Consider the following 26,781-nt stretch of genomic DNA (forward strand, 5'->3'; position numbering starts at 1 on the left):
TACAGAATAAAACATCAGAAATTAGTAAGTTTAACTACTGTGAATAAATACATCTGCGATGTATGGCTTGTATTATTATAAAAAAATTTTGATGTAAGACGGATGCAAACAAAGATACTTTTAGAAATAAACAGCTAAAACTAGAAAGACGTGCATATCATAAGACAATGTAACAGGTGTACACAGGGCTGCACACAGTCAGCTTGTTTGCAGAAAGCTCTGGTTAAATAAACCCTTAAGACAACTGACTAAAGTTTGACTCTATCTACCATTTTAGAAAATTTGATTTATTCATTCACTTTATGTTACTTATTTTGTTATATTGTTAATTTTCATATTATACTACTTTCTGTTGCAGAGAACATTTTCACTTGTTGAGTTAAAAAGTTCTCTATACCTATGAATATTTTCATGTAGTTGGGAACACGGCAACTTCATCAAAAAATATGATGTGATACATTCTTTACTTGAAATAAAACAAAGGCAAGTTGTAGTAAATACGCATTTTAGAAGACGGATTTTATTCAACTTTCACAAGTTTGTTATACTTTACAGCTTATAGCAGAGGTTTGTTTGCTAACTTCCAATACTGACATACCAGTGCTAATTTCAGTACACTCTTTGTCACTAAAATAAAACGATATAATATCATCTATTCTGTCATCTATTAGATATGTTTACATCTTTGTACAGATCTAATATAGCAACCTTATTGTCTACTTACTGTCAGCTTATCAGTGTTCTCTTCTGTATTCAGGTAAGTGACCTCTAGCTCAATGGTTGAGCTTGCTGTCACAGTAATCCTCCAACTATGTGAAAAGAGTGCAGGGTAGAATGATGGATAATTGGGAGAAACAATCTCACCTGATGAGCCACTTATCGCTGTCTCTGTTCCATCATTGTTCTCTACAACCATGAATATTTGTTGTATCTAGCTAACTTTACTTGTTAACTAATTTTGAACAAAACTTGTTTTGTCAAAAGAGTAGTAAAATAAAATAATACAATAGTAAATATAGTACATAATAATAACAAAAAAACATAATAGCTTATCATATAATTTAATATCTCAGAGTGAGAATAATTTAATATTTACTGTAGCTTGACATAATAGAAAAAACATTGTATAAATTATATAATATAATGAAGTATTGCAATAATATGTCTTGATGGAGTACATTACAATAAAATATAACATCATATAATAAAACTTAATGTAGCAAGATGTGATAGGATATATTATAATCTATTGTAACATAATGCAACAAAATGAAATATGATAAAGTATAAAGTAAACTAACAAAGTTTAATGTAATATAAAATAATATGTAATATGATATATTATACAATATACTAATTTTAATAAAAGTAAATAAGCATAATAATGATTAATGGTAATTATTTTCTGCTCTTCACACCAACATCAGTTTTTAGCAACATTTTGTGCATTTCTAAGGATTTTAATAGTACGGTGTTGTAGAAAAATATATCCTTGGTCATTAAATGCTATAAACATTTTATAAGGCGATTACTAACCTGTAGCAATACTGAAATCTGAAGGTGGGTAGAGTGGAGCATTCACACAATCAGTTATAGGAATAAAAATATTATCAAGTGCAAAGTCACTTCCTCCCGCGCTTGACATTCGCTTGGCTTCGAAGTTTAACTGCAACGAATTAAAAATATTTTCTTATTTTCTAAGAGTTTTTTCACTGGAGACATTTATGTTCTACATACATTCAATTGTTCATTATTCTAATAATTTCTTTCCTATTATGAAACGTTAAAATAGGGCAATTTTAGAGTCAATTGGAGGTAGCAAAACTTGTTATGAATGTAATGAAAATAATAAATCTGCAGAAGCTAAAAACAACTCACTAATGCCAGTTGATATCTATAGAATATCTAAAATCAGATTACCCTACAGTCAGGAGTATAGGGGTCCAGGCTATTAGCTCCAGAATGCTTTTAATTACACATTCGACAACTTTTTAATTAAGATACATTATTAATAAAAATATAAACAATACAATTACATGCTGCTTTTCACAAAAAATCATAGACTTAGAGCATACCCTGAAGCTTCCCCAATACCGAAAGGGTATAGAAACTGGCGTCCATCCGTTCGTAGCCTGAGAAGATGTCCAGAGAGCTCTCACAGTGACATACTCTCTTGTCTGCAGCACTAGACTCAAGCTACCCGGGTCATTTCCTGCTATGCTGTACATAAAACTGATTGAGTGACATGATGTAGGATTTTCAATGAACCTGTTCATTGCAATTTCTGCCACATCGCTGGGTCCCTACAAAATGTATGCTGAAATGCTTACAAAGACGATAATTCAAGACTGTGTTTTGATAGGCTATTACTGTAGCTACCAGCATGGCTACTTCAACTAATAAACTACTACTACTACTACTACCATCACTACTATTGCTACTACTACTACTACTACTACTATTAGCACTACTGCTACCACTACTACTTCTACTGCCACAGCTGTTACTACTACTATTACTAGTACTATTACTACTACTACTGTTACTATTACTACTGCTACTACTACTACTGTTGCTACCATTACTACTACTGCTGTTGTTACCACAACTATTACTACCATTACAGCCGCTGTCACTAGCACTGCTTTAGCTATAAATATTATGACTGCTACTAATGTTATTTTTGGTATTATTGCAACATCAATTCAAAACCATCACAAAAGAAAAATAAAAATCATTCCTTTGAAATGCTAAAACCAACTTTTTGCGTGTATTAATGTGTTTCTGGTTTTTTAAACTTTGAATGCATATTTAGGATGTTATTATACGTATTATTATATGTCTGTATTACAACACTTTTACATAGCAAATATACTGTAAGATAAAGACTGGTATTTATGCTGCCAGAATCTTGTAAGATTAGCTAGTGTCAAACGAGGTATACTAGACTAGTGTCTACAAGAAAGACCTTTATATAATGTTACTAGGACTCAGTTTTCACTGACACGCTGGACAGAAAACATATCACACAGATTTCACTTCAACCAGTAAAAAAAAGGAACTTTTGATATATTCATTAAATGCGCAACTAATTTGTTTAGCAAGTTACCAAAGCAGTTTGCAACCATACATACATTATAAATTCCTGATTTTTGTCTTTCCATATTTTTTATTACTTTGTAATTATGTTTTTTGTTTATAAAAAAAAATAAAAAAATACAAATTTAAAATTTTATATATGCATAAACGAACAAACAAGATCAAGGACTCGCTAAAAGCCCAATATTATGAGTTGTCTTCTCATTAATGCTCATCATAAGGAAAAGAGTTAAGGCTGTTCCACCTCATTATCATATTACTTTGTTGTGCTTTGAAGTTGCACAAATTTCCAACCAACATTCTGCATTTGAATCGTTAGCGAGCAGATATCAAATAATACCCTTGGTTGCGAGGGACAAGCTCAAACTTCACCTACTCCTTACACCTAGTTCTCGAAACAATAGCGGTAGCCACCAATCAAAGCTAGCGTTAGTCTGAATTAGTCAACTTACGGGAGCGGAACTGTCGGCAAAAGCAAACCTTCCGAATCCGCCAACGTCAGCTGACGGAACACGATCAACATTGAATCCACCAACGTGTTCAAAGTGAAAACCATCAGTGGTAGGAACGACGTAAGCGCAGAAGCCCAGGTCAAAATCACAGTGGTCTTGTCCTTGAGCTGCAAAAATAGGTTTTCTGTTGTTGAATTAGTTACTAGGATACCCAATCAAACTTAAACAAGTACTTCTAAGCTCGACAAGCTTGCATTGGACAGATTATTGCGGAAATTGTAAGTAATATCAAGAGAAAGTAACTCTAATCTTACCATGAAGGGTGGTTGTAGTGGGAGTTGTTGTACTCGCTGTAAAAAAGAGAACAGTGATAAATATATTATATAAGATAAACTGTTACCAGCCATTATTCACATAAATTTAGCCGGAGTTTAGCTTCACACTAAACACACTAAACACACAAATCAAACACAACAAACAGTGGTAAAAGGCTTAGGACGAAAACTGTGTAAAATCATTGCATTTCAGAGTACAGCACAAGTTTCAAATAGAGAAGCAGATAAATCATATATGTACAATGAAAAGAGTTATAGAATTAAGATCTATACATAATATGATAATAAATTTAGCAATAATGATCGCTGAAGTAAATCGATTCACTAGTATTTAAATTCCTTGTCTGTCAACACATCATGTAGTTAAAAACATGTAACTATAACTTCTGCAAAGATCTCTCCACATTTAGTGATATTATGTTGTGATAGAACAGGCTATTTTAATGACTCAAGCTCATTGTTTAGAAACAATACATATCATAGATGTATTTTTAGCAATAGAGCATACATAATGTAGGTCTAGATAAATCATATATGTTAAGATATGTATTCTCCTGGCTCATTGCTTTTTCTAAGCCCCATGACAGCTAGTTAACATTCACATGCTTTCTTTGATTGCATTAAAGTGTGAAAGTTTGACCATAAGATGAGTTGACAACTTCCATGAACTTGTTTAAAAACTCTCAGGTAAGCATCGCTGACAAGAAGAACGGATATCGACAAAATGTAATGTGCTTACTTTGCTTACATATTTTTTCATTTTTCTGCTATGTTGCAACTGCTAACAGCAAATTAATTTTCAAATACCGGTAATAATAATTAAGCATAAAAGCTATAATTAATAAAATTAATTGATAATAACAACAAAACAAAAGTTTTTTTTTAAAATAATTTGTTATTATTCTAGATCTTGTTCTACTGCAAATCTTGCGTAACTGGGTACAAAAGTATTGCTTATTGGAATAACAGCAGCTGCTGGCAAATTTCAAAAAGGTTGTCATTATATATGAAATCGCCTCTATACTAGATTAATTAGTCAATTTTTACCTAGTTTATTAATTTTAGTTCTGAAAATTTATGTAACAAAGCGTAAATGTAAAATTACTAATAAAAAGGTTTTAAAATAACTAAAATATGTTAGCTAAAGTTTTCGCAAAATGGATGAGTTTAATTACTGTTTTCATTTCCTGTGTAGAGCGATTAAAGTGGTTAAAACCTACCAAAACTGCCATGACTAAGCATACCTATGCCTATTGCTTAATTCTGACTTCTATCTACGATGTACTAACACTCGCTGATGATATGCAATGCATACAAAAGAACAGGAAAACAATCAGAAATAAGTAGCCACCACCATTCTGCAGAAATAGAAACATTTGCGTGATAAATGAATATTCAAAGATGCGGACTAGCTAAAATTGTCGGTCAGAGAGAATAGGCGACTTCACTAAAATCATTCTGTTGTTGTCTTTAAATGAATAATACTAACTTTGGTTGACTAAATCTTAAAATCTTTTGTAAAAAGTTTTTGTATACTATTTTTAATGTTAAAAAATATTGTACGATTGCTAAAATGTCTTCTCAATGTCTTTCCAATTCAAACTGACAAAAACTGCATTGTAATCAAAGTTCTACTAACAGGAATCAGACCACATTTTTGTGCAACTTTGCAAGTCTGTGTCTCAATCAAAATTACAAATTTAATGAGAACTGCAATTTGATTTTTTTACATTCTCTGTAAGATAAGGGCTAACAAACGAGTTACCTTTTATGTTTTGTTTGAAACTATCTAGAATATTTTCTGCACAACAACCAGAAGTGATTTAGCGGTGCACCTAGTTTTCATTGACCGGGTAAGGCAATCACTAGCAGCAAATATTTAAAGCCACAAACTGCGAGCGGATGCACACTCACTCGTTGCCGCAAACGCATTCGTAGATGTTAGTAATGAGCTGTTTCGAGGTTCAGATGCTGTACCAAATGTCGACAAATCTGGTATGGTCATTGGCACCGTGTTTATTGAATTCGTAACTGTCTTTGACGAGAAATAATGGTCTGAAGTAAAGACGTTGCTACTACTGGTCGTACCCAGTCCTTTGTAAGTAGACTGTGAACTATCGGTGAGACTATTGGTTGGGGTGTCTGCTTCGCCAACAGTACTAGATACGTTATCACTTGGGCTATTACTGCTGACTAGTGTTTTTGCAGTTGTGCTATACTGTCCTTCTGTGATATTGCCGGTAAAGCCTGATTGAAATGGAGAAACAGTTGAGCTGGCACGGTTAGTGTTAAAAGCGCTGGTGCCATTCTTGACAGCTGTGGAGGCTGTTAGAAAACTGAGTGAGGAAGATGAGTTAAAGGGGTTCTCTGAAAAGGTAGTGAGTGAAACAACACGACCCTTTTGAGTTGAAGTTGCAGTTGCAATTGTCGTTTCATCTACTAAAAGTTTCAAAAACTACAGATTCTGCAAAGCGAGAAGGGTAAGACAACTCACACTACATTTTGCCAACGTTTACAACTACAGACAGTGTTAAGCACAAACGAGGAAAGCTGGGAAAGGAAAAGGTGCTGTTAAAAAGGTCAACTCACTAGTAGAGGGTGTAGTAGTGGAAGTAGATGTGGTTGTTGTTGGGGTTGTGGTAGATGTTGAAGATGTTGTTGATGTTGTTGTAGGAGTGGTTGTTGTAGACGCTGCAAAAGGCCGTTACACCAATGCATAAGGCCAGTGATCACAAACCAGAAAAAGTGTTAGAAGAAAGAAATGAAGTTAAAGGTTTACAGAAGCCAAGACAGTTTGGATTCACTCACTGGATGTAGAGGTTGTGGTGGAAGTTGTGCTAGTGGACGTACTAGTGGACGTACTAGTAGATGTGCTAGTGGACGTACTAGTGGACGTACTAGTGGACGTACTAGTGGACGTACTAGTGGACGTACTAGTGGACGTACTAGTGGACGTACTAGTGGACGTACTAGTTTGGGTCGTTGGTGCTAAAAATAAAGGTGATGTTAACTAGTCAATTTATCGAAAGCATAACATTAGCAGCCGAAACTGAATCTAAAACTGACTTATAATGCAGTGAGCGACATCTAAATGAAACACTGGCAGAGCCTAAAACCATAGACACGCACAAAGACGATGGACGAAAACTTACATGTGGATTCAAAGCATCCACAGTCTTCTATGGCAATATCATCTAAGCCGTAGTCACTTGTGTGGCTGTCACCAACCTCTCCGATGAATAGTATCTGTGAATATAGCATTACTCATTTATGTGTATCTTTATATGTTATATTACTTATATAGTAACTGTATGGTAAAGCAACTGTGAATATAGCATTACTCATTTGTACATACTTTTATGTTATATTACTTGTATTATGAAAAAGCAATAGATTGTTCATTGTTCATTATTTTGAACTGAATTTTGAATGTTATTAATAAAAACTTTGTACAATATTTTTAACAACTGTAATTAAAGAAATGTAACATAATGGTATTCATCAAGCAAACAAATTGAGTGTTTATCAAAATATCAGTTCGAAAAAGTGTTCATATTTAAAAAAAACTAGGATAAGCTATAATAGATAGTAGTTGAATAGGAAATGAGTTGTCTTCTCAGTTTAAATAACAGTCTTTGTATGAGTTGTCTTCTCAGTTTAAATAACAGTCTTTGTATGAGTTGTCTTCTCAGTTTAAATAACAGTCATTGTATGAGTTGTCTTCTCAGTTTAAATAACAGTCATTGTAGTAAAAGAAAAGGTTATTCTAAATTTTATGCATCACAACAAGATGATGAGATTTTTGCACTTATGCTCTGTTTTTCTATTCTTCAAATGAAAAGCCTTTCGGCAAGCTAGTCATTAAGAAACTTCACTCCAGTATCTGTGAAGAGATTAAATTTACACATAAGTTATACAAGTTAGCATTCAAATAGTAATAAGGAAACCAAAAAACAATTACTTTATGAGAGGTTGTCTTCTCTCAATATATTAAAAGGTTTTAGCTCACAGATCCGATCAATGTATGTTTTTATTTAATTTGTAGTATAATATAACTTCTGTCCACCCATCTGTAGGAAGCTATGGATGGAAATTGAGAAAAAGGTTGTAACAGACGCGATACAAACCCGCGACATACAATTGCACTACCACCCGCACCAGCCATTCACCGTGCACGATGTTATAATTATTTTACATATATTATTCTTTGTGCTTTCACTGATGATGTCATACAGCACATCGGGATCTCAGGGTACTAGTTATATATAGAAGGTGAAAACAGTTATAAAATTTCAATATTATTTAGCAAACACATTTTTAAAAAACACTTGTAAGTTCATGAAAAAGATTTTTTGGATGGTTGCACAAATTTTAATGAGAAGAAAATTAATTTCTAGCAAGATTGAGTAAAATGGCCACCGCTGGTAGTCATTTGGTGGCCACCAGTAATGGTGACCAATAGTGTACCTTGGTGGTATGTGTGGTGTAAAAGGTTCTTCTCATGTGAGTCCAGACATTGGTGCTTGTAACGTTGGCATCCCAGAGCGGTGTATCGTATCCTTCCTGAACTACCATCAGTCTCTTCACAGCATCGCCATATGCATGATACCAGAAATCCACATAATAGCATCCGCATGCTGGCCAGAATTCATTGGTGGCTATTATGCTTCTCCATCCAGGCTATAAATACAGGCTATTTGTGTTTCAGAATTTAGCTATTGCATTTCACGCTTATGACTTTTTTCAAGTTGGTGAAGTGTGTAAAACTATGCAATAAATGTTTTTTTGTTAGGATGTTGTAAATCAAAAGAATAAAAACAACACATCAGCTGAAATATGCCATGTATTTCTTCGAAAATTATCGCTATCATGCACTGTAATTGTACAATATGATACAGTATATTATTAGTATATTACATATTATGTATTACACAATGTGATATAAAAAACTGTGGTGTGAAAACAAATACAGTTTGTACTTGAAAATATGATTAGCATTTGGAGTCACTCTCCCTTGTAGTTGGTCAAGGTGACTGAGACTATCTATGGTTGTGGTCCGTAGAGTCGCATGCAAATGTTCAAGTGATTTCTGGCTTTCGCCAGACCAGATTTACTCTCTCAGCAAGAAGGAAGTGGTGTTCAATGAGCAAGAACAAGTCTAGACATGCTAACATTTCCACTCTGTTGCCGATAAATAGGTTTCTTTATCCTCATCCTCTGGATGCTACCACAGGGAACCACTAGCCCTAATCTTTTACCGATGTTGTTTTTGGTTTTGTAAGGGTGTCCAGTTCACCCTTTCTATGTACAAGTCACAGACCAGTGAAAATGGTGAAATAGTGAAATAGGTGAAAATAGTCTATTTATTTCTATAGAGTGCATGGAACTGTAATTAAATGATGTTCCTAATGCGACCTCGACCATGGCTTAGATTTATGATACCCTATGAATGATCTGTAAGGCTGTCACTCAGTCAAGACTTTGTTTTGCAAGGACATGACGACTATGCAAAACGCATTGTGATGACACTCACTATGCGTAATATGATGTCACAAAGCATTGTTTGTGTAGTGCTTTTTGCATAAATCACTGAATCGGAGAAAAAGGCTGCAAACTATTGTCATTCTCTCACAGGAAAACAAGTTGCACAGCGACTTCTAGATGAGCTCATTGCAGCCTCAGTTATATAAAAGGATTAAGATCGGTAGACCACAATGTAACTGCTATCCCTTAAGTTTACTGTTTGACTTGGCATTAGTGAAAGCGCTTCGTATACCGACGTTGTTTACACGCTGCTAGGCAACGACATTGTTTACAAAAGCTCCGGATTGTTTGTCTAGGCATATTGATCAATGGAAGTGTGGTGCATCAATATCAGTGAATTCATTTAATTGCTATCAGTGATATCCATGAAGCTACTAGCTAGTAACCACTAAACTCTCCTATAGAAATCAAAACAATGAATGTTGACGGACCTTATGAGGCTTAAATAACGCACACCATTCAATGCACCAAAATGCACTCAATTTCCAATGTGTACACATTTTCTTACTTTTAGATTCAGGCACCCAAAATACTTTATATAATAATAATTAGGTCAACATACGAAAAAATATTTATTAATTAGCTAGTTAGGGAAGGTATAGTTGACTCTTGTAGTAACTGGACAACATGCTGAAAACAGAACCAAAATAGGAAGGACACTCTACTTGGTGACTGACAGGAAACAAGTTCCTCAGGAAACAAGACATCTTTAAACAGTAGTTCTTGTAGCAATTGATAAATGATTACTCATTAAGAAATTTTACAATTAAAATTTTTTTTAAACCGATGTTGCTGGTAATATTTTAAGAAATGTATTAGTTCTCAACAATAAATATTAACCAGTGTTAATATTAACATCGTTAAAATTGTTATAGGAACAACGCACAAAAATGCACGAAGGGTTAGTAAGCATAAACTAGAATAGAGAAAGGACAACATTCAAACTCATGCTTGATTTTTTCGGTGTTTTGTTTTAGATTAACTAAACAATTGCTAGTATATCACAGTAGTGTTAGCAAGGCTTTAAACAAGGAATACTGTTAATATTTCTCTATTATTAAAGCAGTGAACACCTCAACACTAAAAACAGTAAACACCTAAAATAATACTCTACCATTATTACCTCAACTAAGTAACAAAGTAACATAAACACACTCTGAATAGATATGTAGTTAGTCATTATTGTACAGTTGTTACTCTAATAGGTTTGCTACGGGGAAAGAAAAAATTTCTGGAATGTTCCCAGAATGAAACACTATCTGATACGCATACCAATAGCAAAGAGCTACATGTTAGAAAAGAAAAGTGGTACATTTTGGTGTTCTCTAGTCTATAACACAGTTTTACTGGCAATTGCACGCCATTCTTATTATAATCACAATTCAACAACAGAAATGACAGAATACTTGCGGCATGATATTAAAATAAAAAACACTACACTGTATTCATCCTCAATGACTAACATTTGCAATAAGGATTTTTCTGTTTTCTTCACAAAACTTGCTTGAGACTAAATAAGTTGCGAGTGCCTTGGAGACTTTTCAAAATTAGAAGTTCAACCAGGGATCTGACGGTTGGAGCAACTTTTTTTTCGTTGTAACTATGGGTGAAAGAGACCCACTAGACTGTCTATTATGGGCTGACTGTCTTTAATCTATTATATTTGCCCTAATTAATACAAGGTCATGAGTGATCATGCAGTAGATTAACATACAGTGTATGAAAAAGCAAAATCACTCTAATAACTACTGACACTGTATTATTAAAAACGATTTGAAGTAAACACCATGCTACTCCGACAGACATTTTATCAAATGTTGTTAGACATGGTAAATGCTTGAAACAGCAAGCAGAGAAATATTCATTTTCTGCTAAATTTTGAACATAATTACACAAATAACTTCTGAAAATATTTAAAGGTAACTTTGATGAAAATATATAGAGTTTTGCTTCTTTCTTGGCTGGCTGAATGACAGATTTTGTTAAAATATTTCCTAGTCAGTTTCAGCAGCCCAATCAGTGCATAACTCCCAACAAGCGTTGACAACACCCAAAACCTGTACCTAAATCGATCTTTTGAAACATGTCTTAATGGGTGCTACAGTCTAACATAGATGGGAATATATCCATTCGTGATGCAAGTAAAGTAACATTTTACAATCATTCAGTAGCACTCACTTCGGTAGAAGATGATTCTGTATATATATAATATCCCTGATCAGTTCCTAAAGTGTGATCAACCGACGGCCCTGTGTTGTCGCTCGGTGTAGAGCCCTTGTTTGTCTGCCAGTCAAGCTGAGCCGCGTAGTAGGGAGTCGAAAATGAACAGTAATCTCCATCCTACAAACAGCCAAAAATCTTTTAAGAATCTTTTAGGTCGCTAGTGCCTCTCCACTCTCACTAGCTCAACTTATAATTTCTTTTCTTACTGTAAATGTTATTATATCAAAATCGTTTGAGAGTTGACCTATATATGATGTTTATCCGAGTCATTCCTGTCATACATGTTCAAATCATGATACTAATTTTTATTTTTAATATAAAATAGACCAAAGCTAGACTTACTATATATAAGCTTATTCTCACATATCTTAAAAAGGAAGGTACTGGTCAAGTCTGAGAACTTAGGCGTTTCTGAGTCTAATCTGTGCTATCATGAGAGTCTGTCCATCTGACTATCCAAAGCCATGCCTAAAGCTTTAGGGAAAATATAGCTTTCAATGAGATTTAAACTCATGACTTGCAGCTTGGTTGGCCTACACTTGACCACCCACACTGATCAACTGTCTTGCAATACTCTGGAATAGTTGTGCATATAGTTATTACACCTGTCAATCTCTCATGGCACTCTGGACTCTCAGAGTACTAGTAGTGATAAAATCAGGTAATCCTTTACTAGGTCATAGCACAGGGGGGTGCATAAACTCTAAGCGCCAAGCAGATAATTAAAAGGCAGGCTCAGCAAAATCTTTGTACCTAAGGCTAATTAAAAAGGACCTTGCTATTCAGTATTCTATGACTGTCTTACTAGCTGCTTTCATGTTGTCATACTTTGAGCGCAATGGTAACTGAAAAAAATAAAATCTTACCACGAAGCTGATGAAAAAATAGATGTCACTTACTCCAAATTCGCATATGATTGGAAGACCGTGTGCTATAGGATCCGGTAAGATGGTAGGAGGCCCTGCCCTGAATGCTAGTAAGTCATCTAAAGCTATGTCACCTTGAACACCAGTAGAGCGTATCCCTTCAAATACCACCTGAAATTATGAAAATATCGTCTTACCTATAAAATATTTTATAGGTTTTTTTACCAAATATATGTCCTCTGTGTGAGACCATCACTTACAGCTGTCACACCTCAATTTGTGGTAGAACCAAAATATTGCAGCATCGCAGTTACATGCATCACAGAATGATTGCAACTACGGGCTCACCTTTACAGCACCCTCACTGATGATTGCAACTGAGGCTTTTTATTACTGAGCCAAGGTTTACTTACAATAATCATGGCTAAGAGAAGAGACTATCTTTAGCTGACTTCTTTCCTACTTCTAAGGAGTACCAAAACTCAGTTTACAATGTTTAGTAGCTAGTAGATGTCTTACATGCCAGACAGAAACAAAACTACATTTAATGCTGTTGCACAATAAGTTTTTGGCAACAATTTTTGGTGATGCTGTTTGCTATTGCCGGACTATCTTCCTACAGGATAATTGTTACATTCTATATGGTTATTACTTGACTATCCACTTACACTGTCAAAAAGGATGGAGCTCTGTACCAAGAGACAGTAGATAGCAAAAGAGAGAAACAAGTCCAAGTACAGTGGTTTACAATGCTTTGTATATATGTATAACAAAGTATATAGTATGTATATATGTATAACAAAGTATATAGTATGTATATATGTGTAACAAAGTATATAGTATGTATATATGTATAACAAAGTATATAGTATGTATATATGTATAACAAAGTATATAGTATGTATATATGTATAACAAAGTATATAGTATGTATATATGTATAACAAAGTATATAGTATGTATATATGTATAACAAAGTATATAGTATCTATATATGTATAACAAAGTATATAGTATGTATATATGTATAACAAAGTATATAATATGTATATATGTATAACAAAGTATATAGTATGTATATATGTATAACAAAGTATATAGTATGTATATATGTATAACTTTCTATCAGCATTGGTAATCACCAACATTAATGATGTTTTCGTTACATGCCAAAACCAAAAAAAGAAAGAATCAGGAATTATTGAGTGAGTTGAACAAAAGTGTTTTAAAAGTTGATAATCTAACAGTATTGCGAAGGAGTCGGACAGTGAATTGTAGGTTGTAGTAACAGAAAGTTCATAAACTGAAACATACGATGGTAGATGTAGTATGCTGGTGCCACAGAGTAAAAAGCAATGTTAGTTATATGCGTTGAAGAATAAATTAATACAAATATTTAGGCCGGGCATAGTTTACGGAGTATTTTCAAACCTGTAACACAAATGCTTCAACTTTTTAAGATAAGAACACTCACACCGCTTGCCTAAAAATTGATATTAGCTTGCACTATATAACATTTCTCTGACTAGTGCCACTAAGGGTTGGCTAGTTGATACACTGGCTCATGAACACAGTACATTGCTGTTACTTTGAACCTGTGACACCAACGCCTATAGACGCATGACTAGCCTCTACCGTTGTTACTAATTGATGTCAGCACAATTTGAATAGAAAATAAGCTGACAAGAATTCATGCAAGGTAATTCTATTGATATTGGCAATTGATACATAATAGATTGCACAGCTCGCATCACCGGTATATACATGTATTAGCTGAGTACTGAGAATAATTACTTAATGAATTTGAGTAACTTACCTAGAAAGCTAGATCTTCCCTAAAATCTTTACTAAAACAATACTCACGTTTTAGGTCAACTTAACAATCATTACGCGTAACGGTCAACAGTGCATGTTATTAACCCCAAGCGCTTTCAGCGTGAGTATCTTAACCATTGTAATGACTATTTGAGCAATAAATTCATTGTATTTTGGGTAGCCTCATGGTCAAGTTCGCAGCCTCATGATCTAGAGATCCTGAGATCAAATGTAGTTCCTTCCGGATTTTTCATTGCCAGATTTTAATTGCTATAACTGGACACAGGGTTTAACAAAAAGACAAACACTGAGATTTATATATATAAATATTAGCAGCTCAAGGCTCGATTACCAGATAAAATATCAGTATGGTTTTACAGTCAATATGCGCCACTTGCAGCTATGAATATGAAACAACTAGTTGTTAATTAAAAAGGGTTATCTATTGTTATAGTTTTAGATAACGCTCTACCTGGAAATTGGTCGATTCTATTAATGACAGCTCCACTTTTGTCCATTCTGTGACAGATGCGTTAAATCTTCCAGAGTGAAACCAAACAAGCTTGTGATAGTCGGAGCCCACGGACTTTGTGTAGACATTGAGGACTCCAATATGGTTGCCTTCCGCATGATAGTAGAACTCGAGCCTCCAATTGCCAGACTCCAAAACCTCTGACGATATTCTGGAGTTATCATTGGCTAGCTGAAACAAAAGTGTACATGAGGAGTCAAATCTTGTATACCTTTGTGTTGAATGTTTGCATTGCAATAAGATTTTAGCTTGGTCTGCTGTTAAAACCAATAAACAGTAACCAATTCTAAAAATTGTTAAGTTCAAATTTGGTGGGCAATGTTTCCAAATGTGTGTATCAGATGGCGTTTTTTTTCAGGAGCTTTTCGGAAGGTTTTTCTTTTCACATAGCACACTCACTAGAGAAACAATGTAGCAATAATAATTAACTACATATCTATTCACAGTGTGTTTATGTTACATTCAGTAGAACCAGAGTTGAGGAAGGAATGGTAGGGTACTTGAAGGTATCTACTGTTTTATGGTTGAGGTGTTTACTGATTTAGTAGAACTTTGGTCGATGAAGTGTTTTGACTAGTTTTTGAGCACATTTTCTAAGCTCTTACTCTGGGATCGCTGGTCTCTATGAATATGTAGTACTTCTGATCTCCAGTCCCAAAGTCCCGATCCGGGCCTGTTTGCTTAGATGGGGTAGGACCAGTTTGAACAGTCCAATCAAATACGTCATTTTGTTCTTGTACCAGTGAACAAATGTTTCCAGCATCGAAATCACATTGAAAGTGGTCAGTCACGCCTAACAAGCCAATATAGTATGTTTAGCAATAATAAAACATGCTTTCAATAAAGTATACAACTGATATTTTATACATTAGCCGCAGTAGAAGTTTACACAATCTTTTAAAATGAGATGGTACATTGAGCAGGCATCGGAACACAGGCTATAAAAACTCACCTGAGGCAAGTGCTACTAGCATTGGTCCAAAGCAGCACACTGCAAAAAAAGAAGGCTTAAAGGTGCATTTTTATTTTCAGGTACATGAAGTACATTTTCTGTCTCAAATGCAAGGAGAAGACAACTATTGAGTTTTACTTTCTTTTCTAATGTTGGCCATTAGCTATGATGTAGTAAGAAATAACACCGTAAATCACTTACTGAGGTCTTTCAACAGCTGACAGGAATATGAAGCCGAGTAATGAAGTACGTAATGAGGGATTATGGTTACATATACATGACATACCGCATCATGCCTTTAGTAGTTGCGCCTTTCTACTTTTGCTAATAAACGCTAGATGACAATAGAAATTATTTATCCATGCTTGCATCAGCACTGACTTGAATAAGATCAATAGATAATATGGCAGCGTAGAGACAGCAGCTTGGAAACTGGTTACTAGGACATACAATGTAAAAACAAAAGGGTTACTTGATGCCATCCGGTGTCAGCGCCCTTACTAACTAAATTGACTAGCGATACTTAGTGAGAAGCAAAACTTGTCACATGTTTGGCAGACAATCTTTTAGTGTCATTGACAAGTAAGGAAAGGTGCTTGCTGCATGAGTTTTATCGCAATTGTATACTTGTAAAAGACATATTAAAGTATCTTTTACAGTTATGATAACTTGAAATCATAGATTTTAGGATATGCTGCCAATACAACAGAGGAACCCTTAAATAAATTGAAAAATCACACCAAAAACCTTGGCTAGATGATAGCACCTTAATTACAGTCAACCAAATAAAGATAACTTCTATTTTATCTAGAGCACAGTGTGACCTACCAACTGCTTGCAAAAAGCAAACACAAAGTTTAGCGACATAGCCTTGTAACTATTTACAAAGGCAATCTGCTTAAGAATGCTTGTATATTAGCTCTGTAAACTTACAACATTCCACCAGAAGAGGGTTTGTGTACAAGACTAGAATGTTCACAATTGGCTACTGAAAAAGTGATACTCAATACCACCCACATACACTGTAGACGGCCTGAGATAAGAATGGAAATGCTAAACAGCTCCAAACAATAAGATTAAAGACAATATATCACCAGAAAGACTTGTTAGAAAATAGCTATAACACATCCCGCTATGGCCGATACCACCCACATTGACGAGTTAGAAAAATCGGATGTGAAAGCATCTATGTTGATTCAAACACAAAAACATAAGACACATTTTGTATAGTATTTACATATTTTTGTTTTGCACTCGATGCAGTATAGAAGAGAGTATTGTATCCGATAGCAAGTGATAAGTTAAAGTTTGAAAATTTATGCTGTTGGCATGTGTTTTTTGCGTTTTTCTTAAAACATTCAGGTGTCTTTACAAATAAGCTTTAATAGTGTTGATGTCATTGTTTATACCTATGTCAGCAAAGTTTCATAAAGCTGATGATAATATTAAGAAAATAAATTTTGCATTATTATCAGCTATTATCAATGCTTTTATTAGATAATAAGTTTTCCATATTTTCAAACATTGATTACTAATTAGAATGCTATACTGTATATATAACAGAAATACCCATTAACATAATTTTCTCTGTTTTTGGCAAAGTTGTCCCCCGGCAAGCGCGGCGAGCAAAACACTGAGTTGTTTTGCTCGCCGCGCTGGCCGGAGGACAACTCCGCAAAAACAACAGGTTGTCAAGACAGGCTAGGAATGAGTGAAAATGATACTTGTAAGGCTCACTATCGGACTCTCGCTATAAAATCGAATTTCAAAGCTTTCTCTGGTTTTACATTATATGGAATTTCTTATGTAGTACGAAACAAAAGCTTAGCATAAATTCCTTACGTTAATTGAAGTTTACGTTGAAGGAAGTTTACGTTATAGGAGTGTCTACTGTATTAATAATCACTGAAAAGCCTAGAAAAGTACCGTTTGAAACATTGATCCTAGTCACAGATCACCGGCTACACCTCACAGTACATCTTTATGAAATATGAACATTTTCTACATAAAAGTTATAGTGTTGAGAAAGACAGGAAGTAAAAAAAGATATGACATCTATAATGTCGTCTTAGCATCTTCGGTATACTGTGGATCAGATCACTGATACTGCTGAAGAGTTTTGTGGTATATACATAACAAGACATTCTTGATAAGCTCCTGACAGCTTATGAAACGAGCGTTTAGAACCTTAGTAGTATTCAGAGATAATTTATGTTGTTGTAGCTGGTTGCGCAATCATAGTAGTTCATTGACAATCTTGAGCACTTGATAGCTGATAAGAAATGTTTGTACTACGAGGAAATTTGTCTTTACACTTACCTAAAGCCGCTGACCTCATGCTGCTGCTTATGGCTTTCTCTAATTCAAAGCACAGAACTTTCAACACTGGATTAGAAAGGACAGAGCTCACTGAATACCTCAATATGAGCCTTAAATGCAAGCGCAAGTAGTAGTTATTAGGATTGATTATAAGTAGCTATAGAAACGGTGGGCGTGGCTTATCTGATATGTCGGCTCTATTTATTGACACAAGACAATAAGCTGTTAGCTCTCACTTTTATTTATTGGCACGACGTCTCTTGAGAGGGTTGACTGTGAACTAACATTAGGTTCAAACAATGGCTTACAACGGAGTGCTCGGGCGCATGGGAGCGCTACAATATTGGTACAAGCTGAATATCGACTTAAATGGCACAATTTTAAGATTAGGGGCAGAAGTTCAATGCATCACACCCAGTGAATATTAAAATTAATGTTCTTCATTGTGACATATATATATATAGATTATTGATGCGCTGAAAGAGTGGAGGAATGAGACACAGGAACTCAACATGAAAGTAGAATAGCTCAGCAAGGGGACCGTCTAACCTACTTGATACAGCTTTTCTCTTCTTATAGAATGTAGAAGTTATTTACTTTCCTAGAAGCACAAAATGAGAAATGATTAACAAAAGCTAGCAGCCATATTGGGTTGCGACAAATCTATTTGTGATGCTTTATGTTCATAGATAACTAGATGTAAAGCGCTGGCAATTAATGTTTCTGTAAAAAGCATGAAACTCCTAAAAACGGACATTGCTAACAAAATATTTTAGCTTAATATTTACCAAGGTCTTAATGATAGATAATTGCTAGTGTAAAGGACATTAGAGCAATTTGAAATAGATGTTCCCCAGCTCTGGACATACAGGTTTGAGTAAAAGCATAATCAGACAGAGATGATTGTGAATGAAGGGAGTTGTCTATACTCGTCTATAACAATAGTAGAAAATGAAGGGAGTTGTCTATACTTGTCTATAACAATAGTAGAAAATGTATTTAATCTTTATTAAAGGCATTTGGGCTTTTAACCAAAATTAATTATACAATGTTCTTATAGGTGTTTGGTGTGCATCATTTTAAAGATTTGATTTATTTTTATGTTATTCCTAAATGAGTGAAATCTTTAGAATTCTATCCAGATGCATGAATACGCTTTCCAGATTCATAGTTTGTTACATTTTACAAGAGACAGTTTTAAACCACATTATGATACTTTGAAATCCTATTTTTGGTTTTTTCTACATTTGTCTCTTGACCACACATTCGCAGCAAGGTGAAAAAATGCAAGAATACCCTTAGCTTTTTGTATCTTAACAATTTATCTTCATTTATAAGTAACTTGGTTTGTTTTTGTTAGACTTGTATGAAAATAGTCCTGGTTTAAAAAGAGTCCATGTAACCTCCAAGTCTTAAACTAAGAGTTTCTGTTAGTTTTGACTTTAAAATTGTCCAAAGATTAGAGCAGTTTTTGTGAAGATGGGAGTTTATGGTCCTATGTGACAATCAAGCTGTAAAAGCCTTGTAAACATTAGGTATGAACAGACCAATAGGAAGCGTTGTAACAAGGCATAATTTGTAACCTTAATCTACATTTTATATTCGTAGGCTACAATAATCAACACCCTGACACATAACAGAACTATTTGACAAAAATGCAACAAATTTTGATATTGTTGTTGTTTACAAGTTTTCGTGTAGTAACTGAAGTAAAGGTAATGTCCGTTCCTGTCTGTCTGCTACATTACTGTGGGAAGATCTTAACAACTGCTCATCGCACACATCTGCAAAATGATTAACGACATTTGTGCATTGCTTAGGTTTCCCCACACTTATTTTGCTTGTTATATACAGTGAAACATGGATAACTCGCCCTCGAATATATCGAACACATGGTTAACTCGAATGGATTTTCTTGGTCCGTTCCCACGCAATGATAAATGGCTCTATATAACTCGAACTCAACACTGTTAATTCGAACTGTTTTTTGCCCAACGGCTACCGAAACGGTTGCTATCGCTTTAGAAAATCACTTTATTCCAAGCCATAGAGGTAAACCTCAACTTTTCGTAATTCATAAGCGTCGTTATCACCACCATCGGCAAAATATTTTTGTCAACGACTTTTCTAAAGGTTTGTTGAAATTTGATTTATACCAAACATTTGTGTAGCGATCACCCTTCGGAAGCGAGGTAAAATGAGGTAATCTTTGCATAAACTTCAAAAAAATCGGCAAAATTGATCGTGGTTAAAACGCTCAAAAGAAAAACATGTCTTTTCTTTTGAGCATTTCAACAACGATCAAATTTTACCAATGTCAATCTAAAAAACGTCCTGGCAATAACATCACCTCAAACAACGAACCAATCTCAAGTGATAGAAAAATCTTTATACTTTTTGATAAAAACGTTTTAAACTTTACATTAGAAGCATTTAACTTTAAACAAGCCATTTGTGCTTTTGCTTTATATTATAGTTTGTATATGTACTGATGTCTTTTCTTTTGAGCATCTCAACAATGATCAAGTTTTGCCAATGTCAATCTAAAAAAACGTCCTGGCAATAACATCACCTCAAACAACAAATCAATCTCAAGTGATAGAAAAATCTCTATACTTTTTGATAAAAACGTTTTAAACTTTACATTAGAAGCATTTAATTTGAAACAAGCCATTTGTGCTTTTGATTTATATTATAGTTTGCATATGTACATGTATCTACTAATAAATAAGTAAATACATGGACTTGTGACAGTGCTCTGATAACTTGAACGCTCTGATAATTCGAACACTTTTGCTCGGTCCCTTGAAGTTTGAGTTATCCGAGTTTCACTGTAATTGGTTGCGCTTTTCTATATATATAGATATATATATATATATAATATATATAATAAGTTTTCATATAATAATTGAAGTAATGTACCATATATATATATATATATATATATATATATATATATATATATATATATATATATATATATATATATATATATATATTTATATATTTATATATATATGGTACATTACTTCAATTATTATATGAAAACTTGCAGACACAACAATATAAATCTTTTTGCATGTTTGTCGAACAATTCTGTTATGTGTCAGGGTGTTGATTATTGCAGCCTACAAATATAAAATGTAGATTAAGGTTACAAATTACGCCTTGCTAGAATGCTTCCTATTGGTCTGTTCATACCTAATGTTTACAAGGCTTTTACGGCTTGATTGTCACATAGGACCATAAACTCCCATCTTCACAAAAACTGCTCCAATCTTTGGACAATTTTAAAGTCAAAACTAACAGAAACCCTTAGTTTAAGACTTGGAGGTTACATGGACTCTTTTTAAACCAGGACTATTTTCATACAAGTATAATAAAAACAAACCAAGTTACTTCTAAGTCAAGAAACATTAATTCGATATATATATGGTATATATACGGTATATATACTGTATATATACCGTATATATACCACATATATACGGTATATATATGGTAAGCTCCACTTTTGTCCAATCTGTGACAGATGCGTTAAATATTCCTGAGTGAAACCACATGAGCCTGATTTGGTACAATAAAGTATACATACCGTATATATACAGTGTATATACACTATATATACAGTGTGTATGTATGTACACGGTGTATATACAGTATATATGCGGTATGTTTTTTTTTCACTATGTTACTGCTGAGGAATCTAACTCAGAGAAATGGTCAAGGTAAAGCCGCTTACTATCAAATGCTCGCTGTCACGTAGAATTTAATAACTGCCAGTCAACTGACAGGAAGTGATGTTGGAGCAATATTGGTGACTCTACGTATTATACTGTAGACATCGAACATGAACTTACCATGTTTTGAGGCAGAGGAATTTCCCGTCAAACCTGCTTTTGCTATCCTAATAAAGAATAGTCAGAGACAGAGTCTTACAAGTTACTTACTATCATCAGTGTTTACCCATGAACAGTTGTACGCTGGTGTCAGCAGACTCGGGACTTTACCGCAATTAAATATTTGTGCTGGCCAACACGAGTTTGCCAAAACAACAAAACAATGGTAGTAATGAAATCAATATGGCACATCCACAAGGAATATTGTCTATTTGTAAAGTCTGTAGATATTAACTTCTTTTCTAACTTCCAGGTTCCTAGAATTAAGTTTGTATTATTTTGTGAGCATTTCATTGTTTATTAATTTAAATAGGTTACATTAGGGATCAGAAGAGTGAATTACTTTAATGAAAGATGTCTATTTACTTACGTTAGATATAAAGTCTTTTATTATTGCATTTACTGGTATGTAGTAATTTAATTCAATAATAATTGTTGTAGTTCTCAGATTAGGGGCTGATATTCAGCCCAATGCCTAATCAAAAAACAAAAACTTCATCTTCATTTTTCTACTGCCTGATGTAAGCATCAGATCTAGTGTGGTACCGCTATGGTTGCAATGAAATAATAACTAAATGATAGTTTAGCACCACTTGCATGTGCCAGGGTCGAAGCAGATTATGTTTCCATAGAGCTCTATAATAGTAGAGCGATGGCTGTGCAATGCCTTATGTCAAGGTGGTACCTTAATGTATCTGCATATGAAGCAACAGTAACACAAGAACTATGGCATTTGGTTGCTAAGGCCGTTTCTATGGCACAAAGATGGGACATCAAATGAGTGCTTTGCTTCTAAACAGTCACACCGAATCACGACAGAATTCGAGTTATACGACTGCTTCAGTGATGGCATTGTAGCGCCTCATGGAGGTGTGTCACTACGCTACTGTATAGAGGCTTAGTAATTGTAGCCTCCATCTGGGTGTAGTGGACTGTATGAAACACACAGCTAGGTGTTATTACAAGCTGGGTTAATTGTATGTGCTGCCCGTAGAAAGCCAATGAAACAATCATGATTTGCCTGGAATCAATCCGTCATTATACAGCTTGCAATGAGAAGCCAACTCCTAGGAAGGCATTTATCATTTGAGCTACAACCTACTGTATATACATTGTATACATGCAAATATTCAAACAGTTCATACTGATATCTACTTTTATCTTGAAAAATTATTCACTTAGTTAAATTTAATACTATGACAGCAATACTGTCATGTTACATGTTTAAGAGCATCTTTAGAATTCCCATGCTTACTCAGTTCTGGTGGCCATGATGGATGACATACGCAAGACGAAACATTACTGTTGGGTATTAACTCTTTTGATAAAGAAAGACAATAGATTTCAATAAGTGTTTTGCTAAAGCATTAAATAAAGAGATGTATTAATATTCAGATACCCCAAATTTGAATATTCAATTATAACACATTTAATTGAAAAACGATAACTGGGATGGCTAGAAATGAAGTGTGTCACGCATCAACTAGCGATAAAATTTAGTAAAGAAATGTTTTATCTATCTCCAACTACAGTTGACTAAAATCTCAGCCAGTTGCTGTAAATCCTCAGTTTAAAAAGCATTAGTAGGATTGCTGGATAGGAACTGAACATGTTAGAGCAGACAACCCCATATTTACCTACATGTAGCACACCACAGTAAAAACCTCCAATTTTGCATTTTATGGCTTATGACATAGTTAGCTCTATGGTCTTCATGAAGTATTGAAAAATTAATCAGAAAGTCACCAAATCGCAGCGTTTGATGTCGGCAGACGTGTTTTGGAAGCGAGCAGAATTGTTATACCCGACAGCCTTAATCGTTTACAATTTATAACATCAAGTTTGAAGGGGAGATAAATCTGTTCAAACAATTCATCATAATCTACAGCCCTGTCAGCTGAAATGAGCTCTTAGCTGGAAACTTGCTTCAATCAGTTATTTAGACTGACCTTTGACCTCTACAAGCATGTTACTGATAGTTTATTGTTCTGTTTGACTGCAATATGAAAAAAAGGTTTCTAAAGCTTTGTTTGCATATTGTCAGAAAGAAATTATTACATTTATTTTTTGTAATGTTGTTTCTAGCCTATGACAAAATTAAAACTGCCTGTTGGTTTGTTAAAGGCTCCATAATAACTTAACAACACACCACATAAATTTAATACATTTATTAGCACACCGAAAATAACAGTTAGAACTTTATTCAAATTTAACAGCGAGAAAGCAAAATGCTAAAAGAACAGAGTATGTTTACCACACTTTCTTGTAAACACACAGCATTAACGATGAAAGTAATATATTAACACGACATTAAAACACTCAACATGAAGTACTGAATAAATCTACTAGCTTAATATTCTAAACCTAGTATTCCATATTCCTTAAAGTGTGTCTTGAAGATGTATTGTGAGTTATGTATATCGTTTCTTTGTCATGAAATAGTTTCTTTCTTTATTTGAGAAGGCAAAGTGTCATCATTATTGAAAAGATCAGCACATCGGCTCTAATTTCCATTTTACAGCAGAATGAGAAAGCCTCTATTATTTCTATGATTGTGGAATTGGTAGCATTTTGTACAGGATTCAGGTTGAATTCTCTAGTGATTTGCCGGGTGTTGATCACATCTGCAATTATAAATCAATTAGCGGATGTAGAGTAAATATTGCGATTAAAAAATAAAAATTCGCCAAGCTTAAAATGTTATGTAGAAAATAAACTTTCACAAAAGTTTAGTTGATTTCATCAAAAAGTATCAGTATTTCCTATCATTTGCGCTTGTTTTGGCGTTTGAGTTGATCTGACGGCCAGGATGTTTTAAGATTAAAATTGACAAAACTTGATTGCTGTTAAAATGCATCAGCAACAATGGCAAATGATAGAAAAGTACCAATATTTTAAAATAAAATCTACAAAAAACAATGCGTAAGTTCATCTCTAGTAGGTTTTATGGGGAGTAATAGAGTTGGTCAGTGATCAGCCTAGCAGAAGGAGTAATAGAGTTGGCCACTGACCAGCCTAGCAGAAGAGTAATAGAGTTGGCCACTGACCAGCCTAGCAGAAGAGTAATAGAGTTGGCCACTGACCAGCCTAGCAGAAGGAGTAATAGAGTTGGCCACTGACCAGCCTAGCAGAAGAGTAATAGAGTTGGCCACTGACCAGCCTAGCAGAAGGAGTAATAGAGTTGGCCACTGACCAGCCTAGCAGAAGGACAAACATATTTTAGATGAGCAGGATCAGTTAGAGATCAGATGCCCTTCTTGACACCTAGTCAATAATGTCATCTTGTCGATCCTCAGTGATAGCGGGGTTTGAACCGCTCACCGAACACATTGTAGTCTAGCGCGCTACCCACTACACCATAGGAGACACCCCTACTACCTATAAAGATTAGCCTGATAGGAAAAACAGCTATTTCTACTAACATAGCTTGAGAAGATTTCTAGAGCAACTTAAAACCATCGTTTTTAAGCAAATATATTGTTTAAATTGCTTGTCACTGTTGCTGTTTGCTAATTTTTGTATGTGGTATTATCGATAAAGACTAATTAGAGTGATATATTGTGACTGAACCATAGTTTGAGATAATCATTAGGGCTTGAACTGAAGTAATTACAGGTATTAAACTAGAGATATCTGAAACCTTATAGAAATTAGCTTGGATTAGTGTTTCAGACACTCCCAGACTGATACTGATAGTGTTTCAGACACTCCTAGACTAATACTGATAGTGTTTCAGACACTCCAAGACTGATACTGATAGTGTTTCAGACACTCCAAGACTGATACTGATAGTGTTTCAGACACTTCCAGACTGATACTGATAGTGTTTCAGACACTCCAAGACTGATACTGATAGTGTTTCAGACACTCCAAGACTGATACTGATAGTGTTTCAGACACTCCAAGACTGATACTGATAGTGTTTCAGACACTCCAAGACTGATACTGATAGTGTTTCAGACACTCCCAGACTAATACTGATAGTGTTTCAGACACTCCCAGACTAATACTGATAGTGTTTCAGACACTCCTAGACTGATACTGATAGTGTTTCAGACATTCCAAGACTGATACTGATAGTGTTTCAGACACTTCAAGACTGATACTGACAGTGTTTCAGACACTCCCAAACTGATACTGATAGTGTTTCAGACACTCCCAGACCGATACTGACAGTGTTTCAGACACTCCCAAACTGATACTGATAGTGTTTCAGACACTCCTAGACTAATACTGATAGTGTTTCAGACACTCCCAGACTGATACTGATAGTGTTTCAGACACTTCAAGACTGATACTGACAGTGTTTCAGACACTCCCAAACTGATACTGATAGTGTTTCAGACACTCCAAGACTGATACTGATAGTGTTTCAGACACTTCCAGACTGATACTGATAGTGTTTCAGACACTTCCAGACTAATACTGATAGTGTTTCAGACACTCCCAAACTGATACTGATAGTGTTTCAGACACTCCAAGACTGATACTGATAGTGTTTCAGACACTCCCAGACTGATACTGATAGTGTTTCAGACACTCCAAGACTGATACTGATAGTGTTTCAGACACTCCCAAACTGATACTGATAGTGTTTCAGACACTCCAAGACTGATACTGATAGTGTTTCAGACACTCCTAGACTAATACTGATAGTGTTTCAGACACTCCAAGACTGATACTGATAGTGTTTCAGACACTCCCAAACTGATACTGATAGTGTTTCAGACACTCCAAGACTGATA

General features: G+C 34.7%; 2 protein-coding genes across 3 annotated transcripts in view; one reads left to right on the forward strand and one right to left on the reverse strand.

The window, feature by feature from the left end:
* LOC137403858 (uncharacterized) overlaps positions 1-26,781 on the forward strand; it is a 130,517-nt gene that overhangs the window by 35,784 nt on the left and 67,952 nt on the right. The window lies entirely within an intron of this gene.
* On the reverse strand, positions 710-15,850 carry LOC137405076 (MAM and LDL-receptor class A domain-containing protein 2-like). The gene is made up of 15 exons (XM_068091302.1): positions 15,819-15,850; positions 15,472-15,659; positions 14,807-15,037; positions 12,553-12,690; positions 11,609-11,770; positions 8,354-8,566; positions 7,039-7,132; positions 6,695-6,874; positions 6,476-6,577; positions 5,801-6,253; positions 3,866-3,901; positions 3,552-3,718; positions 2,076-2,303; positions 1,537-1,666; positions 710-906 (listed from the first exon to the last, which is right to left on the reverse strand). Exons 1-15 carry the CDS (start codon positions 15,838-15,840, stop codon positions 710-712), a joined length of 2,541 nt encoding a protein of 846 aa, XP_067947403.1. The 5' UTR covers positions 15,841-15,850.

This window comes from Watersipora subatra, chromosome 9 (assembly GCF_963576615.1).
Source record: "Watersipora subatra chromosome 9, tzWatSuba1.1, whole genome shotgun sequence".
Classification (NCBI taxonomy): Eukaryota; Metazoa; Bryozoa; class Gymnolaemata; order Cheilostomatida; family Watersiporidae; genus Watersipora; species Watersipora subatra.

What these genes read in the sequence shown, in the direction of transcription:
- LOC137405076 (XM_068091302.1), bottom strand. Translation starts at nt 15,840, where the DNA reads ATGCTAGTAGCACTTGCCTCAG. An exon ending in TTGCCGACAGTTCCGCTCCC is followed by an intron (nt 2,304 to 3,551) that starts GTAAGTTGACTA and finishes TACATTTTGTAG; the next exon opens with GGACCCAGCGATGTGGCAGA. An exon ending in AGATTTCAGTATTGCTACAG is followed by an intron (nt 907 to 1,536) that starts GTTAGTAATCGC and finishes TCATGGTTGTAG; the next exon opens with AGAACAATGATGGAACAGAG.